Source organism: Eucyclogobius newberryi, unplaced genomic scaffold, assembly GCF_026437365.1.
Source record: "Eucyclogobius newberryi isolate DKJ021-1_F unplaced genomic scaffold, fEucNew1.0.hap1 SCAF_7, whole genome shotgun sequence".
Taxonomy (NCBI): domain Eukaryota; kingdom Metazoa; phylum Chordata; class Actinopteri; order Gobiiformes; family Gobiidae; genus Eucyclogobius; species Eucyclogobius newberryi.
The window spans coordinates 24,264,176-24,288,968 of NW_027316389.1; the positions used below are offsets into that span (position 1 = coordinate 24,264,176).

At 41.0% G+C, this 24,793-nt stretch overlaps 3 protein-coding genes across 4 annotated transcripts; 2 read left to right on the top strand and 1 right to left on the bottom strand.

Annotated features, from left to right (window-relative positions):
• On the bottom strand, positions 1–24,501 carry acd (ACD shelterin complex subunit and telomerase recruitment factor). Its single transcript, XM_072434425.1, has 3 exons — positions 23,363–24,501; positions 21,629–22,140; positions 1–61 (listed from the first exon to the last, which is right to left on the bottom strand). Exons 1-3 carry the CDS (start codon positions 24,443–24,445, stop codon positions 1–3), a joined length of 1,656 nt encoding a protein of 551 aa, XP_072290526.1. The 5' UTR covers positions 24,446–24,501.
• On the top strand, positions 2,667–11,705 carry kiaa0513 (KIAA0513 ortholog). 2 transcript variants are annotated; one of them, XM_072435098.1, is made up of 12 exons: positions 2,667–3,231; positions 3,459–3,558; positions 3,652–3,725; positions 3,809–3,879; positions 4,487–4,694; positions 5,955–5,992; positions 6,077–6,149; positions 6,593–6,670; positions 7,475–7,498; positions 8,439–8,519; positions 8,616–8,710; positions 9,558–11,705. In XM_072435098.1, exons 1-12 carry the CDS (start codon positions 2,825–2,827, stop codon positions 9,605–9,607), a joined length of 1,299 nt encoding a protein of 432 aa, XP_072291199.1. In that variant the 5' UTR covers positions 2,667–2,824; the 3' UTR covers positions 9,608–11,705. The 2 variants fall into 2 exon arrangements, with proteins under 2 accessions (XP_072291199.1, XP_072291200.1); XM_072435099.1 differs by lacking the exon at positions 7,475–7,498.
• On the top strand, positions 19,739–20,740 carry foxl1 (forkhead box L1). The gene has a single exon (XM_072435532.1). The coding sequence runs from the start codon at positions 19,982–19,984 to the stop codon at positions 20,738–20,740; it is 759 nt and encodes a 252-aa protein (XP_072291633.1). The 5' UTR covers positions 19,739–19,981.
• Positions 24,502–24,793: the final 292 nt, after the last annotated feature.

A 24,793-nucleotide genomic window follows, 5' to 3' on the forward strand; every position in this document is an offset into this window, starting at 1 on the left:
TTAAGCCTGAAGGCGTCCTGACTCTGGTTGAAGTCTGTGTTTCTGTGATGTTGCAGTCAGACTAGATGGACATTGGACATTAATCAGAGCTAATGGCATCAATCTCCAGAGTTACCACTAATGCACTTTTGAATAGCCTCCTCCTTAACTTCGGTTTGTGCACCTGAATTCACGCTGTTTGAAAGGATGTACAGCCGTAGCCCAACTCCTCACTGCTTAAGAGAATTGGGATCTCCCTTTGTCTCTCGTGAACGTGCAAAATGAAGGGCTAAAGCAAAGGGTTGATAGGTAGCATTGAGATCTGGCCTAAAACATCTTTTCCTCATTGCCACAGTCTTTCAATCATACATCTCTATGGTTTGGTGACTCTTGTAATGATGTAATGTGTTTATGAAAGTGTCAGCTGCAGTCGTACCCAGAAGTGTGTTACATAATCTGCAGTGCTGTGCCCCAGGAGCCGGTGGTCTGGTGTGTCATGGCAGGGGTTTATCTTATTAGCACATGTCAGTATGAGAAAGGCTTAGTCTAATACTGTCATTTCCCTCTACACCCTGAGAAAATATTGCATGCCTAATTTGTGAAAGCTTTAGCAAAGAACAAATGATGTTGAATTATCTTGACCACAAGATCTCGCACGATTCCTTTGCCACAAGATGGGTAGAAAATGTTAAACATCTGTAGATTGTTTTTGGAATCAAGAAACTGTGTCCAGGAGACTTTTGAAACTGTATTCTGCCATGGACCATTTGATTGAGGGATTACATTGATTTGCCATAATATTCTGCACGTGAGTAGAATAATCGTGTGATATTTTGTTCCTCATGTGGTTACTGGAGCATCTCTTGAAGCCTTTTTTTCTAAAAATCAGTGGAACGGTGAAAATAAGCCCCAAAACTACAGATGTGAAGCTTTGAAACATTTTCTACCAGTGAAATACGGGCGCTGATCGACATTCATTTATTGAACATTATATCCAAATCTCCTCTCGACTTTTGGAAATTGTGTCAGACCCGACTAAGGCTTGTGCTTTATTCGGTTGATTCATTGGTTGATGGCATCTTAGTCTACCAACATTTTGTCAATCAACTAATTGTTTTATCAAAGTATTTTAGTGAGTTTACTCGAGTTTTGACTCGTTTTGAATCTTCCTTTTCACTTAAAGAGATTTTTCATTTATTTATTTAAGAGATGATCCTTCTCTTTTTCAACAGGTTTGTAGAATTTATTGCATACTACTTCTCTGTGTACGTGTGTAAAACGTTAGAGCCTTTGCCAGCACCTCCTTTTAGTCAATTCATCAATGCACAGGGCTGTTTTTAGCCAACCGAGGAATTCTTTAGTCGATTTCAGCTCTAGGTGCCACACCTATTCATTTACCACCAAAGGCAAGTACTCTCATTGAATCTTCTTTCCTTTTGGGTTCAAGCATTAAAGCCAATCCTCTTGGTTACTCATTAAAGAGCGGTTACCTTTCCTGCCAAGAATATTGTGAGTTAAATTTTGATCTGACCAACACATCTTTGAGATCTTCCTGTTGCTGTATTTGGGTGCAAAATGCTGAACAGTTTTTCACCCAATGTTATCAGTTAGGGTCGTATTTAGAGCTTGGATATAGAGAGTTGAGAGTGTGTGGGAGGCAGCAGCACCACGGTGTGATAGACCCAGGTTTTATTTAGCAACACGTCTATGGCACATCTCATCTGCCTCTGGGAGCAACATCAGAGGTTTTTGACTGGAATTTCCCCTTTTTGTGGTGTTTAATCAATGACTGGACTTCCTGTTTATGCTGAGATGAAAGCCAGACACAATAATGAGCACGGGGCAACATGATGTAATGTTAATGTGCTGATTGAAACAAGAGAAAATCATGTTTGTTTTAGTCATGATGATATTTGACATTTGAAACCACTTTAAGAAATGGTGACGTGTTTCAAATAATATGCTAATTGTAAGATATTGCTTCAAACTAAAATATAGGTTGTATTATTGTGTGTCTTGAACATCACAATCACAACCTGCAATCAACGGATCAATCACATGAAACGCAGGGAGTGATAAATGGCAGCAATGATTGAACCGTGTAAGGAGAGAAGGAGGTAATGACTGAATGAATGGCTATTGATTATTTTCATGCTGTTGTTTTTGTTCATTGAACATTGACAGCCATTTGCAGTTGTAGAACAAATGTAATGTAGCTCTGTGAAGTTACAGAAACAACAGAACATTCTTTCAGGAAACGCTTATCAATATTGCCAGTGCCAGCCCCTGGTCCGTTCACATTCTTTCTCTCCGGGTCAGCAGCAGAAACACACTTTATTACATTTTCTTTGGATAGGGATGCATTTTTTCCTCCCAGCATTTTAGCCAAGTACCTTTTTTTTCCTTCAGCACAGCAAATATATATATTTTTGTGTGGAGGAAGCTTGAATATAATTTAATTTAATCCAACACAGTACAAAGAACTGACTGAGGAGGAAGTGGATGGAAAAGGCGTCACAGATGACAGAAGGCAGAATTTTCATCAGGGAGTGATGAGGCGCAGAACGGCCCAACTGCTGTGTATGTCTGAACATGAACTGTGGGCAGCCTCGCATATAATCCTTCATCATATGAAAGAATGAAAAACACATTTTTTAATATGCTATAAAATGCTAATAACATTTATTTTGTCTGTGTTTGCAGATGCTTTAAATTTTTTCAATCTCAGTCCCCCTGGCGGGAGAGAGTAGGTATTGCACCCAATGCAGAGGCGGCTCATCTGATGTACTTGCACTGTTAGATTCTCCAAAGCTGTCCCAGGATCTAGAGTTCCTTCTGGTCCATAATGGAGGGAGGGACAGCGGACAACCTCATAGACTTTGATTTACCGTCTGAGTGCAGCTCTCTCGTTCTGGATGGAGGTCCAAACCAGGGTCACAGGGACATCTTCTCCCCAGAGCCAGCCTCCTCCAAAGGGCTCCACCTGGACCCGCTACCGGAGCCCCTAGCGCCCACAGAAGCCTCTTCCCACAACCACCACCACCACCACCATCATCACCATCACCATGACAAGGAGGACAGTGATGCTACGGAATCCGCTGACAGTGAGAACGATATGGATCCCCCCTCTCACATGTGGGACGCAAGACGCTCCTCATCATCGTCCAATCACAGCGCAGAAGACGCTGACCCTGATGCACTGGAGAGGAGAACCTTTATGAAAGCCTATGTGGACAAGATCTTCCATGGAAAGTGAGTACAAGTTTACCATCTAATATAGGTTGAAAAAGTAAAATAATGATACTAATGACCTAATCAGATTTTTGGAAACATTAGAGTCCTGCACTTTCCCAATTTAAAAAGGATGGAGTTGTGATTGCAACACAAATAGTCAATTAAGCACATTATTGTCTACCTGTTATTCATTACACATTGTTTCTTTGTTTAGTCTAACATAAATGAACGTTGCATTTCTGCAGAGAGGAGTTTGACCAAGAGGAGAAGGCCCGTTTCGGAGAGCTGTGCAGTGGGGAGAACGGCAAAGGCAGAGAGTGGTTTGCTAAGTATGTCAGTGCTCAGGTAAGCCAAAGTCTATCACAAAAGAAACAATGTGTAGCAAATGTGAATGTGTCACTTCCATAAATAACTCAAAGTGTCATCGTGTGTTTGCAGCGCTGCCACTCCAAATGTGTGAGCGAGCCCACCTTCTACCGCCTGGTGCAGTCCTTTGCTGTTGTGCTGTTTGAGTAAGTATCTGCACATGAACCCATTTCAAGCAACATTGACTGTTTTTTAGGTCCTTTCTTAGCTATTGTGTCTTGTTTTCTAGATGTTACCAGATGGATGACTACACCCCAGCTAAAAACCTCATGACCATGTGTTTCACTTTCTACTACATTGGTGAGATCACTTTGAAGAATAGCAGCATTATGTTGCCTTCAATATTAAAATGTTTTCTACAAATGGACCATTTGTACTGATCAGCTTACAGCGCTGTTGCTTCTAGCTGGTGTGGAGACTTTTGCAACCTTATTTCACAGTCAGATGCAACGCCTGTGGTGGTCAGAGGCTTATTTTAGTTTAAGATTGAGTCGGCGCTGAAACTTCCTGTCGTCTCTGTAATGGCTTATTGCATCATGACTTTGAAGATTGGACTTGTCTGTGTAACGTGTTCTTTAGATGGTCCCTTACACCAACCCCTGGGGGAATGTGTGCGCTTGCTTAGGGTATTTCATAGTATTTGAATACAACCTCTAATCCTAGTATTTGAATATAGAATGTTATTTTTAGGTATCTATTTGACAAAAAATTCAATCAATGTTTCTTGTGGATCATTTTGGTCTATCAGACTATCATTAAAACAAGAAAGTATTAGTTATTGTTGACAATACACTACTAGACACTTAGGAGCTTATTTATATACGTGGGACATGGGTTTAAAAGTGGCCTTAAGTGTCATTTTGTGCATTTTGATTGCACTGTAAAACTGGTCCTTTTGTGCGAGCAGGAAAAGCCCAGCTGCCCCCGTCAGAGCTGCTGGACCGGGGCGCTCCTCCTGTGGGACTGGACTCGTACCTGAACAAAGCCAACTCATGGCTCACGGGAAAGAAGGATGCAGCGGAACGACTGCTCAAGACCACCTCCAAGACCGATGTGAAAGGCTTTTTCGGAGGGCTAGAGAGCAAACTGAGGAGCTCCGTAGCAAACAAAACTGAGTAAGACTACAATGTTTTAGTTTAAAGGTGCTAAATGATTCACTGCCTGTCCAAAAAAAAAGTCACCACTTGGATTTAACTAAGCAAATACTAACCCTGGATAACTGCTTCATGGACCCTACTGATGCTTCTCATTTCTGAAACAACCATGTGGAAAGACAAATCCCGTGGTCATGGAAAAGATGTCAGTGTGTTTGAGAAGGGTCAAATCAAGGCGTCAAGCAGAAAAACATCTAAAGAGAAGCATACTAACTAATCTGCTACAGATCTGAACTGGAAATAAATTGAAATAAATCCTTTAAAATTGCAGAAGCTCATTGAAACTACATCACAGCTAATGTGTGCTGTGATCAAAGCTGAAGGCGCTCCTACCAGTTATTACAACAACATGTGCCCCTTTTAATCTGTGGTAACTATTTTATTGGACAGACAGTGTATTTCTTACACCGGATCCACTAAAGCCACGTGTGGTGCTGCTGAACCCTCCTCCCTGTGAACTGAGCCTGGAGCCTGTTCTGCCTGATGTGGTAGAGAATTTTCCTGTGGATCCGTTGATTGCAGGTTCAGACCTCGGAGGAGACAGTTGAATACACTGGGTGCTAGAACTACAGAATAGAACTACAACTAGTCTGTCCAAATGTGCTTTAATTATGGTGGCTTTTCACAAGATGCATCAGACGCAGCAGGTGGCGGAGGGGCAGGTTTGTGACTAAAACAAAAGACATCTTATTTTGCAAATGATGTTATTATCTTGCCCCTTGCTGTTTAACATTTTGTCGCTCTCTTGGAATCTCTTGGAATCAGTTTCAGGGAACTATTCAATAGAATCTTTAATTTATTGAGAAAGGTCATTTCTGTTCGTCAGCCTAAACCCCAGTGTTGCCATGTGACCGGCCACAACATCAGGAGCCGGGGCAAATGGATTCCCAAGAGATTGTGAACTTGCTGGCCAGGTTAATTGGTTGCTGGAAAAATTAAAATAAGTAAATGAAAATAATAACTATGAGAACAATTATTATGTGGGATTTTTATGCATTGAATAAATGCTGCCAAAATTAATTTACTCAAAATACATGATGTTGAAGGTTAGGACAATATTACATAGTGCCCTTTTAAGGCTAACACTTAACAGTAAACATTTTACTTCTTAAATCCAGGCTTACAGGGGGGGGGGGAATCAGGAATAATGATTAGTGATTATCAGTTTTTTTCTTTGTAATTACAAAATTAAGACTTCTAAATATGTTTTTCCTGTTCCAGGGATGGAGAAAGCCCAGGGGAGAAGCCCTCAACCCCAGGTAAAGAGCATCAGACTCATTTGAGATCCCTTTTTCTCCAATGTCTGTTATTACCTTGATAATTACTGTTATTGCTTCCCACAGTGTCAGATGCTCCTGAAGAAAAGAAAGGTGATAAATTGTACCTTTACACCCACCTGAAGCAGCAGCCCATTTGGTGAGTCACGTGTTGCACTAAAGTCCAAAGAAAACAACTTTATTGTCAATATTTGCAGTTGGTGTTGTGCTTTTTGTTGTTGTTTTCATGTTCTGCTGTTCCCTAACACCAAAACGTGTACGATAGGCTCCTCCCCTCTGGAACCTCTGGAAAAAGAGATTCTTAAATGTCAGTGGGATAATCAAAATACAATTGGAGTTTGAATATTTGCAAATAGCAAATCACAAGAACTGCAATTACTGTTAAAAGCCTGCAGCTACAGCTATAAACGTGTTCGAAATGGGATTCTTGTATTAGTTTAGAAGTTCAAATTGCAGTCGTCTCTCAAATGTCAACACTCCTGAATTTGTTTAAAATTTGAACAGAATCCGTCTACTAAAACCACAAATCCAATCATATTACCGTAGTAAATGCAGTGCATTGTGTGTGTGTTTTTGTCCCAGGCACACACTGAGGTTCTGGAACGCAGCCTTCTTTGATGCGGTTCACTGTGAGAGGAAGAAGAGGTCTCCAACCACCAGGTGAGACTGGACACATCAGACACTACAGATGTTAGTTAGATGTCCCTTTGCTACATTTACTGAATTAAAGTGCATATGACAGAGACTATACATTTGGCAAAACTGTAGTTGGAACATTTAACAAAATATCTTGCCTGACTATTTGGTTTATATTTTTACTTCCTGGTTGGACATGGGCAACACATAACTAGAGAAAATACCATGACTATTGCCTAGAAACTAAACTTTTAGAAACTTTTAGACTAAACTTAAAGATTTGACAAATAAAAACATGACAACATTATGTATTACCATCATTGTTTATTTATATATATATATATATATATATATATATATATATATATATATATATATATATATATATATATATATATATATATATATATATATATATATATATATATTTAATAGAGGTTTAAAGAGTCAGAGTTCTGTGTATTGATGACATGTACTGAAAGATTATTTTTCAGAACTCCTAGTACATTTTCTTTTTTTTTCTAGTTTTTTCTCAAAATTTTCTTCACAAACTGAAAATTATCATCAATATTTACTACAGGTACTATCCCACCAAATCAAGTAGTAATTAGATAAAACAGGTGAATCTGTCGTATGCCCTTTACGCTAATGACAATAACTTATGGTCAATAATAGGATTCACAACATCCTCCTATTGTTGTGGGGAGCACTTGGATTCATTTATTGCAATAAAAATGTCTTCTTCTGATATTCTCTCTTTGGTTTCTTCTGTTTGAATGAGCATTCTGATTTAACTCTTTGTTTTTTTTGTGCCTTGCTGCGGGGCAGTGGACCACAGGATCAAAGTGAGAGGTCTGTCCTAAATGTCCGCTGCCCTCAGAGAGTTGAAAAAATCCTCCCAAGAATTTATGTTACGAACACGGCACTGCATCTTTGAGGAAAGAGCGGTGCCTCTAAATCCCGGCCTAGCCCTTGGTTTAGTCAGAAGATTGTGTTTGCTGTGAGTCGGGCTCGGGTTACTCCCCAGGCGAAGCTCCAAGGCTGAACAACACTTGTCTGTAAAGAGACCGACTAGACTTCAATTCCCAGCCTTTTATAGGTCCACACACAACTTACGAAGAGCCAGAAAACCAGCACAGCGTTTATGTCGGGATGTTGCTTGAAAAGCGTCAACTGAATTTGCATGTTCTTCTTGTTGTCATTGTCGTATCCATGGTCATGTGATTCACTGCAAGACTACTTCTTTTTTATTTGTCTCCTGCACCTTGTAAAGCTTCGGTTTCCACTTATATTTTACATATCTGTTGTTTTGGAACCAGGACTTTGGGCTCACAGCATGGTCACCTCTCCTTCTGCTCCAGCAGCATGAACATAACCTCAGGGCCCTCGCACTTCACTTACTGTCGGCTCTGCACGAATTCTGGGTCCAACTCAAACAGTCCTGCTGCTTTTATTTCAGTGTTTTATGTCAGTCATGGCAGTGTTTATACATGGAGTAATTATTGATTTTTGGGAACGCTTTTTTTTTCTATTTTGCATCTGGTTTGAAACATTTCCGGTGGTGGGTTTTGTTGTTATTTTGGCAGTGTATTTTGTGCCTCTTATCTGTTTCCATGTGAGTCGAGTTGCATCCATCACAGACTTCCTTCACTTGAGGGACGGGTGTCACTGATGCAATACAGCAGCCTTGTATATATATTTAGTGCTCTGCTTGGTCTTGACACTTGCCTGTGCGTCAATGGGCCAGTGAAGGTCAGGCACAGTTATAATGCCTGCCCCGTTTGTGTTTTAGGGACAAGTGGAGTCACATGAGCCAGCAGGAAAGGGACGACAACTCCAAGATCGACGAGAACATTGCCTTTGGTCAGCTGGGGTAAGTGCCTGCGAAATAAACTACAGACCAATAATTAGTGCCTTTATCTTCAAATCCCATGCTTTTTTTTTTTTTGAAATGTATTTCTTCCCGCAGGACATTCACTCACAATATGCTGGCGTTCGGGCTCAGCAAGAAGTTCTGCAATGATTTCCTTAAGAAGCAGGCAGTGATAGGAAATCTCAATGAAGGTAAAACAAAAGCATGACTCGGGCCCAAAGCACAACACTGTATAATTAAACTTCACACCGAAGACTGCTCTGTTATTTCTACAAACGCTTCTAGTACCTAAGTATTAATGTCATAAATACTACTTTTATTCTAGTACTAATCGGTTTATGACTACCTACTATTACCACTGCATGTAGATGTACCAGCCGGATTTTAAGCCGGATTCTATTTCTTTCATTATACTTGTAGCAGTTCTTCCAATCAGTAGAAAGCATAATATTTGACTTTATTACGAAAGTGCATTACTTGATTTCGTCAGAGGTGGGTTGAGATATCAGGACGGTGCTCCGCACATCAATTTCTGTAGCAGATGCGTAGGAAAAAGCAGTAAGTGACGCTAAATGTACTAGGGGGAAAAAATGGGGCTGACCAAGGCCCAGTTGCGAAACGTTGCCTCTCCACCTGTAAATAAATTTCACTTGCAAGTAAGACAGTGTGCGGGATTTTTTCCCTACTCCTGCAGGAGTACTTAAGAGTACTTAAGAGTATTTGGGGAAACTACTTGCTCAAGTAAGATTAACTAAGTAAGTAAGAGATTTATAATATTTTATAAGAGATTTTAGAGTGTTTAAGAGATTAATGTAACATACAAAACACGAAATAATGCACAAAATCTTGTATGTTTAAAGGATAAACACAAAAAGAGACAGATTAAATTACATCTGTAGGAGCAGTGCAAGAAACATGTTCAACTTTCTCACTTAGACTTACGCGGCATGGGAAAAGAAAGTACTTCAAACTAAATATGTCTTCAAAAAGCAAATCTAACTGAGTACTACCCACCACTGTGATTTATCCTCTGTGCAGAGCAGTACAAGTTGCTGACGGAGCACATAGAGAAAATGGCGGTGGAGTGAAGGACTGAAGCACTTGGTTTGTGACTTGTGAGCTGTTCTGAACTGCTGTTCCACCGTGTAGCGATCACTCTACATATCAGCAATAAGACAACACCATCAGATGGGTAATAATAATCTATCTCTGTGATGTGAGTGGAATGCCCATAAAGCCATGCAGTGTATTCTACCATTCCATACAGTACTACTCCTGTGTAGGCCACTCTGTGTTTCTGCTCTCTGTTAGATGTCGGTGTGCATCAGTTTTAATAGTGCATTATATTGTGCAAAAGCAATAATATCATCTAAGTTCAGTCTCTTGCTTACTCACTGTGTCTTTTATTACCATTGTAGAAACATATTCTACTTATTACAAAAAGTTAATTATATAAGGTGCCCAGAATAAATGTGACAAGGATTGGCATATATTATTATAACCATATTGCAAAAATGTTTTAACAGATATTATGAATGACACAGTGTTTGGCTACATGAGGCAACATTTTCTCTGTTTAGAAAAGGCACCTGTTTTACCCATTACTTTTTTCTGAATCACGTTTACTGCTGTATTGTCAATATGGCTATTGTTGACACGCCTGGATCTTTTTTATCCTTTTTTTACTTTCAAAATTGGACATAAACAATCTTCCAGTTTATTTTGATATTATCGTTCGTGCCATAAAAGTGCCTTCAGTGGATGTCACTTGCTCAATGTTACTTTGAGCAAACAAACTTACTGTGCTTCCCTGAAGATAAGTATTCCTTTTATGTTGTATGTGTACACTTTATTTTGCATTTTGTTGTACTTTTGAGTGTTTTTTCTACTTCCCAAATATTCAGCGTAGTTTCATCGTTTCATTTCGTTAGTGTGTAGTTGTATGGCAACTGCGCTGCCTCTAGAGGGCAGCAGTGCGTTTTAGTGTTTATTAGTGAAGTTGTATTTGTGGCTTTATCACATAATCACATGTCCATATAATTGTGGTGTTGAAATCATTGCAGCTAACCATGTATAGTTGATCCAGTTTTCTTTATTATATATATTTATTCACAGAAAAATTGTAAAAAATAATAATATATTGCTTTGAAAGAATTATTTAATAACTGAGATTCCCTGGAAATGTGTGATTTGGAGAATACCTCCTGTTTCAAAGCACCTTTTATTTCTGGATTGCCTTCATCATTTAACCTGTAACAAAAAGCTTACTCTTATAACACCACAACAGAATACTTCTTGCTTTATTCTGCTCACAGTCAGACTCAAATAGCTCATATGTTTAGTGCAACAAAATACAACTTAATGGTCCAAAAAGCACTAAAAGCCAAACTATATTTCAAAAGTGTAACTAAAAAGCTTAATGATACCCAAAGACTGAAAAGTGAATAAAAGCAGGCATTGAGACCAGATGTGAGTAAAATCACAATCAAGTCATATATTCTTTCCATCGGTGTATTTTGTGTCATTGGTGTGTTGGACCCTGACTTTGTGGCGCTGTAGTGTGTCTTAGTGCTGTGATCAATGTTTGTCCTTGTGTTCAATCTCTATTCAGTAGTACCTGCCTGTGTGTTTGACATGATCAGTGTTAAATACATATATAGTGCTGTGCAATAATTTCTGTAATGCAAACCATCCCTGTGTCCATCAGAAGTGCAAAGATTAACTTCACTAATAATTAAATAAAAAATGTCCCTATGTTACTTTTGATTAGATTCCATTTTGATCTCTCAACTCATATACTATCTACATCATTTGCACTATTTAATTTTAACCACCAATTGCCATTTTGTGTCCAATGCATGGCTGGTGCATGCTCAGTAGCACACTTGTGTGTACAGTGGTAATTTTAAATATTTTTGAAAATCATCTAAATAAATATCTCGCTAAGTAGATAGTAGAAACTGCCACCAACAGCACTGAGGTTAATATTATTTTTTCAAAGCTCCTTAACAAACCAATGTCAACTGAAAGATCAACTTCAGTAAGTGACTGTGGCCCCCTGCTGGACAGTGCCTGTATTTATTATCAACGGACATCTCTATTGTTATTGTTATATACTTCCAGTTTGCATGGAATCCGTGTAATCTTGTTGATGATAATCTGTAATAAATTTATTTTTGATGTTGACTACTTGTTTTTTTTTGCATGAGAAGACTGCAGATAGACCTATATAATTAACTCTAGACTTGATGAAAAAAGGAAATATTGGGCCAAGGTTCCACATTTTACACGAACATTTAGAGCGTAAGGTTCATAACTGATAAATTACTGCTCTCTGGATTTAATGTCATTGTAATTAGTTGAGAACTGAGTACAGCACAAGTCTCAGCTGTGGATATGTGAATGATGGTTGCAAAACAACTTAATTCAGTAATTCAAAAGTGTGTATAAATATGAATAAAAAATGCTACTAAAAATTGCATTAAAAAGACTCCTTTTGGCAACAGTATATTTGTAATAGAGTACATTATCAGCCATGACTTGTAGACTACTTTTATCTTTTATTTGAGTACATATTTACAGTACTCTTTCCACCACGCATACTCTGTTTATGCTACAACCCTGGCTTTTACACCACATTAGCTTTTTATACTTTTAACTTGAAAACAAATCGAGACAACATACACATCATGGCGGTGCTGGCCCATGTGCTGCCCCCCCCATATGCTGGCCCATGTACCGGCCCCCCATGTGCTGCTGGCCCATGTGCTGGCCCCCATGTGCTGGCCCCCATGTGCTGGTGCTGGCCCCCATGTGCTGGCCCGGCCCATGTGCTGGCCCCCTGTGCTTGCCCCATGGCCCATGTGCTGGCCCCCCATGTGCCCCATAATCTGGCCCCCATGTGCTGGCCCGGCCCATGTGCTGGCCCATGTGCTGGCCCCCCATGTGCTGGCCCCCATGTGCTGGCCCCCATGTGCTGGTGCTGGTGCTGGCCCCCATGTGCTGGCCCCCATGTGCTGGTGCTGGCCCCCCATGTGCTGGCCCCCATGTGCTGGCCCCCATGTGCTGGCCCCCATGTGCTGGCCCCCATGTGCTGGCCCCCATGTGCTGGTGCTGGTGCTGGCCCCCCATGTGCTGGCCCCCATGTGCTGGTGCTGGCCCCCATGTGCTGGCCCGGCCTATGTGCTGGCCCCGTTGCAGACTGTACCATGTGGTAAAGTGTTCCAGTGTTTGGGCTTTTGCTATTTCCACTTCTGAATGTAAATAAACATGCGCGCGCTGCTGGTCCCTGATTGGACGGCGCCTAATGAGCTGTGAAAGGCCCGTCAGCAGCGTCGCACCACCATCACCACCGCACCGGCCCTAATGAGGACCAGAACCAAACAGGGCTCACACTGTCGGCCTCAAGTGTGTCCAGATGTCCCCGAGCTCTTTGGCAAAGTCTGCAACATCATTGTATGTGCCTTAAAATGCACAAACTGTACTGTTTTGAGTGTTTGAGCAATTAGAAAATGCGGATGTCATGCAATCAGACACTGATGGATGACCATGTTTGATGTATACTTTTCACATGCGTAAACACACCATTGTAATGTTTTCTTCTCATAAAGTATTGATATTCACGTAGACACCGAAGGACTGTAAACATAACAGAAATTCAATCCAATCCCACATACCTCCGAAATGTTATCATCTTTTGAATCGTGCAATTGAAAGAACACGGCCTTTTTCGCCACCAATAGTTTATTTATTTTTTATTATTATTTGGACATGATTTTTGAAGTTTGATATTTAACGTTCGTGATCTTTGGCTGTTTTTCTTGTGTGACTCAAAGCAAATACAATGGATTGAAATAATAATCTAATCAGAAATGTGTTTTATTCATCTTTTTAGAAGCGTGAAAGACTAGGCAGGATATAAAATATGAGACTGGCCATTTTTCTTTTTTTTAACATGCAAAAATTTGTTATAATTCTCCAATAAATTGAAATCATGCAGTGAATGGCCTATATATTTTAAACATTTTATAAAATATTGTACATTTCTTGTCGTGTAAGGAGGTTCAGACAAGTTATCACATAATACTTTGTAAAACAGAGTAATAATATTACTCTGTTTTACAAAGTATTATGTGATAACTTGTCTGTGTGACAACAATTTGATTAATTACAAAATTGAGAATGGTCTTAGTGGCAATGAGTGAATTTAACAACTATGTGAACAGATTTGGTCAGAATGGATCTTGTTGGCTTTGACCCAAAGAGAGCCAGAAATGGAAAAGTCCACAATCAACCACATTGTGCAGCTATTATGTTTATGACAAAAACTACTATTGCACGTCCTGAAGCATCATCATGAATAATCAGCCATTTGAACTCTTTTTTTCCCTCTGTGTGCACAAAATAGAAAGAACGGAAAGCCCAAAAATAGCTGGGATGCTTCTCTGTGTTCGCTTCCAGAGACAATGAAAAAGTGCCCCTATGACCCAGTCTCCCTGTACTTGACTTGAGATCATTCTGTCGTAAACGCAGCGCACGTCTTTAGTACTGAGGGCCGTCACTTGACTCTTTCTCTGTGAATGGTGTTGAAGGCTGGGTGGTCCTGTGCTGTGAGATGGAGCTGTTTATTTAGACTTGGACAAAGCAAAGCTGCGGACGCGCCGAGAGGGGCTGAGGTCTGAGCCCGCCGTGACACCATCCCCAGACCGGACTTTTAGGGAGATCTGTCTGCATGCAGGGAAACACAAGTCACCATGGGTTAAATAAATATTTGTTTCCCTCTTTTATACAGCAATCACCAGCTTGTGTATTGACAATAAAGAAAAGATCTCAATGTTTGGGTATAACATCTAACAATATACATCACAGTGTTAGCAAACTCACACCGCTATTTCACATGGAATTTTGTGAGGATGGTTTTTGTGTATTTTATGTGTGTTTGATATATACAATGTAAATCTCTGTTCAAATATTTAAAGTCTCTATTTGTCTCATATGATGCTACATCTCTGAGCCATGTTTTGTCTTCTTAAGCACAGCGATGTTTAAAAATGGATTTTACTGATGTTGTAAATGCTAAAAATGTAACCGAAACAGCTGTAACCTCTCAAATCAAGTGGTAAAACGCATTGATATTTCCTTAAAACTGTTATACAACCATTTAAAGCCTTTAAAGTAATGTATATTGAGAGTTTTACTTAAAATACATTACTTTTACTTCATAAACATTTTAAATAGCTGTGCAGTAAGACGTTTACGACATCGCTTTATTTGTAGACGTTTAGTCAAGTATCACATGGAATTTTTTGTGAAGTAAAAGGGTTTTTCCACAGTACCTACTTCCAATGAAAGAGTTACAGTTTGTTAGGATTATGCTGATGCTTAACCCAAGTCCACGCTGATGTTGCTCATGGCTTTATGTTTCTGATCAGCACGACTCTACTGAAGCTTTTTTGTGTTCAGCTCTAAAGTGGAAAACAGCAACAATTAGTCCCAGGTCCACACAACAACGATCAGAAAGCTGTATGTTTTTTTCCTCAATCGTACCTATTTGTGTGTTTCACTGTGCGACTGCTATAAAGTGCTCTTCAAGCGACTAAAAGAGTGACAGTCTCTAGTTATTCAACGTCTCCTTACACCAACCTCTACCTCAATACTCATTAACATCAGCAAGAGCTTAACAAATCAATCAGGCAGCCATCTTCCTCTGCCCTCTCTGTAATGACAAACGTCGCAGCAAACACTCAAAGCACTCGCTCTTTGCCTCTTGCGTGTGTGACCTCTGGAGCCTGCTGTGAGGGTGCAGCTCATGTGTGCAGTGTGTGTTAGTACCAGTGATGTTGGGCTGATTAGTAGCTCGTGTGTCCCGAGAGCGGCCCATCCGTCTTCATCACTGCTCTGGCCTGGCCCAGTGCTGAGTGTGTATTTTGACAAGTGCAGCCCGTTTATGTAGGGAGTGAAAAAATATAACAAACACTTGGATTAGGAGTGTGTTTGAAGCAGGCAGGCAGCACAGCACTGGCAGCGAGAGACTCTGCAGGACCAACCAAGCAACTCTGAGCCAAATCATGAGGAGGAGACTAGGCCGGGTTCAAATGTGCTTAGTCAGGCTTTGACTTCACACTCCTGCGAAATCCTCTGCAGATGATTGGGATTATGCCTTTTGGACATGTTCTGATGATTAGAAAAATCTTCAAATAATGCGGGTAGTAACCAGAATGTAAAGCATTGTAGCTTCAAACATTACTCAACATTTTGGATTTTTTATTTTCTCTCTATTATCAAAATAGATGCACTACGGTACTTGCAATAGTAAAAGGGATTACTGCAGCGCAACAACTTTCAAACCACAATTTAACATACAATTTGTACTTTATTTTCCTCAACCTTAGCCTTTATGCTTCATGCTTTACATATTCTTCAAAAACATCATTTAAAACTACAGCATTTGATATTAATATTATGAAACAAATGTGAACTTTACATGAGTCATTTATACTTGGAGTGATACAGCCTCAGGAAGTTTGTTTTGTCCAATTGACAGTATTCATCCTTTTGTGCTGTGGAGGGCTTACACATACAAGGATACGATGTAATGGCAACACATAAAACAACAAACTTCCAAATTGTGTGTTATTATAAAACTATGACTGTTCCTCTAGGAATGTGCCGTTGTGTATAATATTTAGTTTCCAAATAAGTCTGGGCCCTAACTGCAGTTGAAAGAGCATCTTGGAGTAAATCCTGGTCCATTTGTGTGTAACAGAGCAGAGGGAGGCACTTCCGACTCAGGCTTGAATATACGTCTGAAATACAATATACATGTAAATAAGGATTAATTTTAATAATAATAATACATCTGAATTTTTATTAAAATGAACTATTTAACTCTAATTTCATACAAAATTCATAAACATGTCTTTTTCATCTTGTTTACAGAGACTTAAACACAGGAAACGCTTCTCAACGTGAATCTGGTCAGTTTATTTATTTCAACAAACATTCCTCATTTGCAGAGTGCCAGCTCAGAGCCGGAGCGTTTCTGCTGTGGACGACCAGATTTAGCTCTGAATGTAACACAGCTGTCACTATTGATTTAACACCAGAGTCACTCGACATATAAGATTCATGAAAACAATGTTTAAATATTGTTTCAAAACTCTGGGAAAGAGATATTCATTTTACATTTGAAGATAAAGAAGCATTGATTATCTATCTGCTTCTTAACCGTGAACAAAACTACCCTAGGTAGTACTAGGCCCAAAACATCTATGAGATGCTTTATCTGAGCAGATTGACACTGGACAATGTCAGTGTTGCCTCCTGTAAGAAACCTTGGAGTCTTATTTGACCAGGAGCTCTCATTCAAAGCACTTATTTTCATCTGCATAATATAGCTCAAATCTGTCAAATCTTGCTTAAAAGCGATGCTGAAAAATGTATCCATGCATTTGTAACAACTAGATTAGACTACTGTAACTCCTGCTTGCAGCGTGTCCTAAAAGCTCCATAAAAAGCTTTCAGCTGGTTCAAAACGCAGTAGTAAGATTACTAACAGGAACAAAAAGAAGAGAGCACATTACGCCAGTGCTGGAGTCTCTTCACTGGCTCCTGTTGAGTTTAGAATCAAATTTAAACTTCTCCTCCTGAACTACAAAGCCATAAATTACATGGTTCCAACCTCAAAGATGCTATAGTACCATTTCATCCAAACAGAGCTCTTCTCTAAATGCTGGCCTTCTGGTGGTCCCAAGAGTCTCTAAAAGCACAGCAGGAACCAAGCTCCTGTGTTATGGAATCAGCTCCTGTCTATGTTAAAGAGGCCGACACAGTGTCTTCATTTAAGTCCAGGCTTAAAATGTTTCTTAGCTACACTGGGAGCAACTATGCTGGGGAAAGTAGCTTGATCCTTGAGTTCACCTGTAGTCTGTTCATTGCTGTTCACATGGTTTTCTTCTTTTCCTCTCCTCATGGGGAGTGATACTGTTTTAGACACTGCTGATGCGGCTCCAGTGACGACTGCACCTTTGATGCTCCATCTCACGACCCTGACCTGAAGATGCAGATGTTCCTCAACTGCCTGGAGGAATGCTCTCTATTCTAGACGAACGGCCTCTCATCTGCCTGGATGAACTCTCCCTGTACAAGATGAGCCATCTTCTCTCCTCCTCAGTGGCTCTGGCTCCACAGTCCTTCTGTAAATAGAAGTACATCAGTGTCTGTGTGCTCTCTCCTTCACTGTGGTTCTCCCCAAGGTTTCTACTTTCTACTTTTCTGAAGTTTTTCCTTGTCGAGAAGGAGGGTCTAAGGACAGGGAATGCTCTGGGACAGTTATCACTTTGCTGATTGTTTGATTCTCTAACCTTCTGTTAGTTAAATCAACAATAATCGAACTCACACCGAGGAAACTGTTGTTGTGATTTTGGGCATCACAAAAATAAATTGAATTGAATTGAAGTGCCTTGTCAAGCGTTCAGAGGGACAACAGTAGACTGGTGACATGCATCAGACTTATTTTAAAACTGTTGAAGGATCCAATGCTTCTACACTGAAACACACAGAGAATATGATGGCTGAAAAGGCTGTGTTTGTAGTTATTGTGTTACCCTTACTGTTTGTATTATTTATTGTATTGATTTATTTGGTTTTGTTTAAATAAACATAAGAGAAAACCCAATAGATCTTTAAATAATAAAACAAATATATCTGGCTAAATTATTATTCTCAAGTATTATAATAAAACTACCAAATAAAATGGTGTCTGTCAAACACCATTCAGCCAATCAGAGGTGGGGCTGCTCCAGAGCATAACATTACATTTTGTTGTAATTTATAAGAAACAAAACCAAACAGAAATGGTTCTGAAAGAAAAGCTTGTGAAATCCTCGCTCAAGGTCACATTATTGGCCATTTGATTGCTCTCCTTTTTTTTTTTTTTTTTTTTTTTTTAAATCAAAATGAACAGTGTGGAAAAATCAAAGCAAGCAAGTGCCTCTCTGATGTCTCTGTCATTCTTCTCTTCTCATTCTCTTTACTGAGGATGAGAAGCGTGATTACAGATGCAGTCCTTTCAGAAAACTTCAGCCGAGAGCTTCTCACAACTTTGATCATTCAGGAATCTTCATCCACAAGATTCTGCTTTGCTCAACAAGCGCATATTAGGGATCGTCTCTGAATCACTGTCTGAGAAAGAGAAACAGAGGACAGTTTATCCACAGAAAGGTCCAAGTCCTGATGTAAGCATGGTCCAGCTGTGTGCACTTTTAAAGTTGTTATAATCCTCCGCTGACCTATAAACAGGAAAATACATAACATAAAGCATCAAACCCACATCTACAAATAATACTGTCTCTGTTGTCCTTGTAAGGCAATACTGTCTGAGCAGCACAGAGACTGCACTGAAGTGGTCAAAGTTTGCACAATCCAGCATTTAGGATATGAATTGAGGCATTAAACATAGCAATAACTCCAAAAAGTAAGAAAAAAGTGTATTTCTCGCCGATTCAAGCAGATCCTGATTAGATTATCAGGACATTGTCTTGCCACACAGGCATCAGTGTGGCTGCGGAATCTGCAAAGAATTATAGGCTTGCTGTATATTCAAAATAAACTGCCTAATTGATCAAAATGTTGCAGCCTAATGTTCCAGGTAATGGAAAGACTCGTGTGCTTTTCTCTACTTACTGGGGCTATTCTGCCAGTCAAAAGAACCCGTTAGCAGCCCTTCATTTCCCTGGCCTTTTCTACACTTTGTTTTCATTTGAGGGAGGCCCCGCCAGCCCAAAGGACCACGGGAGAGGACCAGGACCACGGGAGAGGACCACGGGAGAGGACCAGGACCACGGGAGAGGACCACGGGAGAGGACCAGGACCACGGGAGAGGACCAGGACCACGGGAGAGGACCATGGGAGAGGACCAGGACCACGGGAGAGGACCAGGACCACGGGAGAGGACCATGGGAGAGGACCAGGACCACGGGAGAGGACCACGGGAGAGGACCAGGACCACGGGAGAGGACCACGGGAGAGGACCAGGACCACGGGAGAGGGGAGAGGACCACGGGAGAGGGGAGAGGACCACGGGAGAGGGGAGAGGACCACGGGAGAGGGGAGAGGACCACGGCGTGTTTGCTTGTTTTGAACGGGCCTGGGTGTGTGCGCTGTGAGAGCGTCAGCGCTGGACGTGAGATTTCAAACAGCACATCAGTGCGTTTATGTATTGGGTGCCCGGAAATGTTTCCAAATAAACACAGCTTGATTCTCGCTGGGTGGGCGACTTATCAAGAGCTAATTCTGTAAACAGCAGCGCTCATTGGCCACGGAGGGGAATGAAAGTGTAATGGATGTGGGTGGGCTGAGAACACACATGTTTATGATGGACCATTTATTTCCCTGCGTTAAGTCAACAACACAAGCTTACAACAATTATTAAGATCGTTCGCGCACTCAGAGCGAGGAGATCCATGGCGCTGTTCCGCGGGCCCTCAGCGCTGGCAATTCCAGGGTCCCCTCTGCTGTGCTTGTATGGCACAGGAGACACTCTGAGCCTCGTGGCCACGCACCGGGAGCCCCCTCAGAAACCCCCGTACAGCTACATCGCTCTGATCGCCATGGCCATCAAGAACGCGCCGCAGCAGCGCGCCACGCTCAGCACCATCTACCAGTTCATCATGGAGCGCTTCCCCTTCTACCACGACAACAAGCAGGGCTGGCAGAACTCCATCCGCCACAACCTCAGCCTCAACGACTGTTTCATCAAAGTCCCGCGGGAGAAGGGTCGGCCTGGTAAGGGCAGCTACTGGACCCTGGACGCGTCCTGCACAGACATGTTTGAACATGGCAACTACCGACGTCGCAAAAGGAAAACCAGGAGCGGTGCGCACAAACCCGCGCAGAGACTCAAATGTCCCACGGCTCAGGGGCCAAGGGCCCAGGAGGAGTCGCGCACAGACAGGACACAGACAACGCCGCGGGACGTCCCAAGTACGGATAAGTCCAAGTGCTTCAGCATTGAAAGCATCCTGAAGAAAGACGCGCCTGTGCAAAACCGCGACTTGAGGGAAGCAGACGCGTGCGCACTCCGCTCGGCGCTGTTCCTGGGGCCCGTCCTGGGGTCCAGACAGTCCCTGTGCCAAGGGTCCAGACAGTCCCTGTGCCAGGTGGGGTTCCCTCTCTGCTCTTACCTGCCGCTGACCTTTCAGGCATCCGCACCGCGACACTGACTCTGGATGCGCGTGGCACGATGGGAAACAGGGTAATCATTGATTAACGATTGTGCTCGTTGGTGCAGAAAGATATTGTTTAAAATAAATCAATGGACTTTGTTCAGTCTGTAAATAGATTCAGGCCAGTTTGTCAAGTGGATAAATGCACACGTTTATGTACAAATGACTGGCTAGAGGCAAAAGAGAAAGAAAGTAAATAACTCAAATATATTCTTTAAAGATAAATAAAGCTTTGTTTGATATAAAATACAGTTGTTTATGATTGCAAGTCTGGAAAAATGAACAGAGGATAATTCAGAGCTAACTTCCACTTAGTAAAGATATGTGTGAAAGCCTTTACAGACCCCTTCTTGTCAAATGATAAAGTTACCATGCATTTTGCTACCAATAACTGTAGTGATTTACATCAAATGCCTAAACCATCGACAACAAGAAACTTTTATTAAGCTTCACTGTACATTTGAACAATGCAAACTCCACTCAGACCTTAAAACTCAGCATAATGTCAGCAATGGTTTTTGAATGTAAAGTAAACTATAGCACATCAGATCTGATTTATAACATCAACAGGACATTATTTTGTTTTGGGTCCATGGAAAGGTGTTTATTGTAAATAAAATACAATTTAAAACTATGTCTTTCATCTTTACCATTTTACAATATCTTAGTTACTCCAGGTGAAAAGGAAATATGTTTTACATACATGTATATAATTGGTGTTAATGTCCATATCAATAACACACTTCTGATATTGTGAATGTTTCGAGTTACAGTGACAATAAACATAAGACAAATCATCTTGTACTCTTGTAAAAAAAAAACAATTACATTACATATACAACTTTAGACAACCTTGTTCTAGGATAATGTCCCTGGTGCAGTCACTCTGTGCTGTTGTGCTCTGTGTGTGTGGGCCTCAGCAGATACCTTACTGCCCACTGCTGGAGGTCCTGCTCCACCGTGAAACAGCTAAAGCGCTGCAGTTCCTGACCTTTGACCTGGTAGGTGTAGGAGAATGGTTTGCCATCTGCGTGGACACTAGGGTACACTTTAGTGAACTGGCTAACGGTGGGACCCTGGGTCTGAGAAGTGTTCAGCTCAGATGTGGCCCCCATCTGAGAGTCAAACAGCCATGATGGAGGACTACTGTCGATCTGCTCCTCCTCCTCCAAAATAAGACTCACATCTACATCTACATGTCTCTTTCCCAAATACTTTTTACATTTTCTGATAGGCTGTCCATCAAATGTTTCCTGTGTTGTGGAGCATACGGGGTGAGCAGCTTGAGCCATGTTGGACAGTGCATCTGCAGGTTGTCTTGAGGAGGCGGTGGAGGGGGGGGTTGTTGAGCCCAGGGGTCTTTGGTAAGGTGGAAACAAACTGGGCTCTGCTGTAAGCTAGAATCAAAGTATAGAGGAAAAGTTGATTGGCAAAACTATACCTTTAAACAATGAAACACAATGTCCTGTCATTGGGCAGTGAAAGAATAAACATACATTGACTGTGCGATGCAGTTTCAATGAGTAACTTTACAAAACAAGCTTGCAGTTATATATATTTTTCCTGGGGTAATGTGTTGGACAGTAGAGATAAAGTCTTTGAGATGTTAAGTTATTTTATTAGCCGGCTAGTCAACAACAACTAACCTGTTACATCCCCATCTTTTTCTCTCTACTTTTTCTGTCTTGTTCATTTTATCTGTATATTAATGTGTATTGTACGTGTTGTCCCCCCCTGTCTGTAAATACCACCCCTTTTTATATATGTTCAGCGTCTTTGGGTCCCTGAAAAGCGCTATATAAATAAAAGTTATTATTATTTTATTATTAATTTAGTTTGATTAGATTACTAGTCAGGCCTATAGGTAGAAAATAGTGACAGATAAAGTTTATTGTCGATGAAAATTGCCATTTTGATTCAGTAATGCCACTAACTCTTCTATACAACATCTTTTGGCATGTGTTTTAAAGTCAGTAGTCATTAGTCATTAGATCAGTGTTGTGGTTTCTTTCTTTTTTTTAACATACAGAAACAAACTGACCAATGTAAATACAAATATAATAATAATAATAATAATAATAATAATAATAATACGAATAATAATAAAGAGTGACCTGGTTTCAATCATAATTTTTTTAGCAGAACCAAGAACAATGTGTTGTCACTTGTCATTAATTTATTGCGACTAATCTTTTCGTAGATTTCTATGTGGCTAAAGGAGTCCTTGTTATTTCATGTTCAAATAAATAGTAGTAATAAGTTAAAATGGTTTGTAAAACCATCAGCTCAAACATAAATTGTGGGACAAGGGACAAGTGCTGTGAGTTAGCGCCGACTATAAGCACTATGATACATGCATTAGACTACTGGGCTACAGTTAGTCAATGTGTTTGTATCTGTCCCTATTAAAATAAACCAATAAATTAAATAAATGAGTCAAGATATTGACTATTCAAATAATAACTTGAATAGTCACAATTATTCTGCTAGACTCTTGAATAAAAAGGCAGCGATTTGACACTGTTTTTGTGTTAACTTCTACAGTAACAACAATCCAACTACATGTTGTGTATTTATCATATTTCTGTGAGAAGTGACAAGTTGGACTGATTTACTCACTTCTCTCGGGGACTCTTTTGAGAGGGCAGAAGTCTGTGTGCTTGTGTCCAAAGGACGTAGGTTAGTGGTGGACTCCGGGAAGATGGGGCAATGTGGAACTGGTGAGGTTTCAGGGCTGGACTTGGTCGAAGATGTGTTGCTGGGAGGAGGACACATGTCCCAAGGGTTGGACATAGGACTCATGTCAGCAGCACTCAGCACAACAGTTGCAAACTCAATGGGATTATGCCAATCGTCGCTGCTAATCTGCTGTCCAGTTTCAGGTAAAGCTGCTTGCAGATTTGTGGACCCTGGAGATGCCTTTGATTGTGAGTTTCTCACATTCCCTGAGACAGTTTTCAATTGTAGATTTTGCTGCCCCCTAGTGTCTGGGATAAAGAGCAGCTGTACTGGGACAGAAAAGTTCTTAATCCCCTTGTAGCGGACACTGTCAATGTCCCAGCTTGTGGCAGTGCATGTATCAGGCAGGACAGTGGAGTTTATTGATGCAGTAGATCTTTGTGGCTTCACAGAGCTGAGTTTTTCCCTGACGTGCTCCAGCTCAGTCTGCAGACAGTCTTGTTGCCATTCCCCGAGCAGCTCTGAAAGGTTGAACGCGCTCTCGCTCTTTTGGGAATCCTCCTCCTGTCCCAACATAGCACGCCATGTGTGGCAAATTTTAGTCCGGACGGAAGGCAGACTGGTGCAGCAGGGGGTGTTGTCCCGGACCCCCACTGCCGTTGTAACCAGCTTCCCCACTAACAGATAAAAACGGCTCCTGGTCTGCTCTGAGGACATTTGAAATTGGAGTTTATAATCTTGGATGCCCACAGTGGTGTTGAGCAAACTGCTGAAGCACTCCCGATCCTCGTGGTCCTGGAGGTTTTCCCAGGCTGAGGCAGTGAGCACAGCTGGGATCTGCACCTGCTCATCGGACAGAAAGAGGAGCCCGGTGGGACCCTCGGAACCCAGTGTCTGTGACTGCGACATGTGACCGACCCCAATGACATGTGCCTTGAGTGGTCCAAAACTTGCGCCTTCATTCCCACCAAAGCTACCGATTAACTTCTCTATCCACGGGTTTAGTCTGCCCCGCGCAAGCATTTCTGATTTTTGTTTTGGTTCTCAAATGGTCCGTTCTTGTTTTGTTCCGCCAGAAAAAGTTCCGCTTCCCCGTCGTTCCACTAAAGACATGCAGTGACAAAAGCGAGTGGCTGCATTAGTCGTAGTGTCGTTTTCATATTGAAAAATAAATAAACAAATAAATAAACAAAACACTTAGACATGCAGAAAAAGTTTGTAGATTTTTAATTGATTTTTGATTGCATTCCGATTCCAATTTGGAATCGGAATGCAATCGTTTCCACACACCAAGTATTTTATTTTGAAAATCACTATTTTGGTTCTACTGTAAAAAGATACGTTCCTGTTCTGTATGTTTCTCAAATATTG

Excerpts from the sequence above, each read along its gene's own strand:
- kiaa0513 (XM_072435098.1), top strand. The coding sequence starts at position 2,825 with ATGGAGGGAGGGACAGCGGACAACCTCATAGACTTTGATTTACCGTCT. Across the intron at positions 6,150-6,592 it reads CTGAAGCAGCAGCCCATTTG|GCACACACTGAGGTTCTGGA; the intron begins GTGAGTCACGTG and ends TTTTTGTCCCAG. Across the intron at positions 7,499-8,438 it reads CCACAGGATCAAAGTGAGAG|GGACAAGTGGAGTCACATGA; the intron begins GTCTGTCCTAAA and ends TTTGTGTTTTAG.
- acd (XM_072434425.1), bottom strand. The coding sequence starts at position 24,445 with ATGCTTGCGCGGGGCAGACTAAACCCGTGGATAGAGAAGTTAATCGGT. Across the intron at positions 22,141-23,362 it reads CAAAAGAGTCCCCGAGAGAA|CTTACAGCAGAGCCCAGTTT; the intron begins GTGAGTAAATCA and ends CTTTGATTCTAG. Across the intron at positions 62-21,628 it reads ACAGAGCACAACAGCACAGA|TCTGACTGCAACATCACAGA; the intron begins GTGACTGCACCA and ends ATGTCCATCTAG.
- foxl1 (XM_072435532.1), top strand. The coding sequence starts at position 19,982 with ATGGCGCTGTTCCGCGGGCCCTCAGCGCTGGCAATTCCAGGGTCCCCT.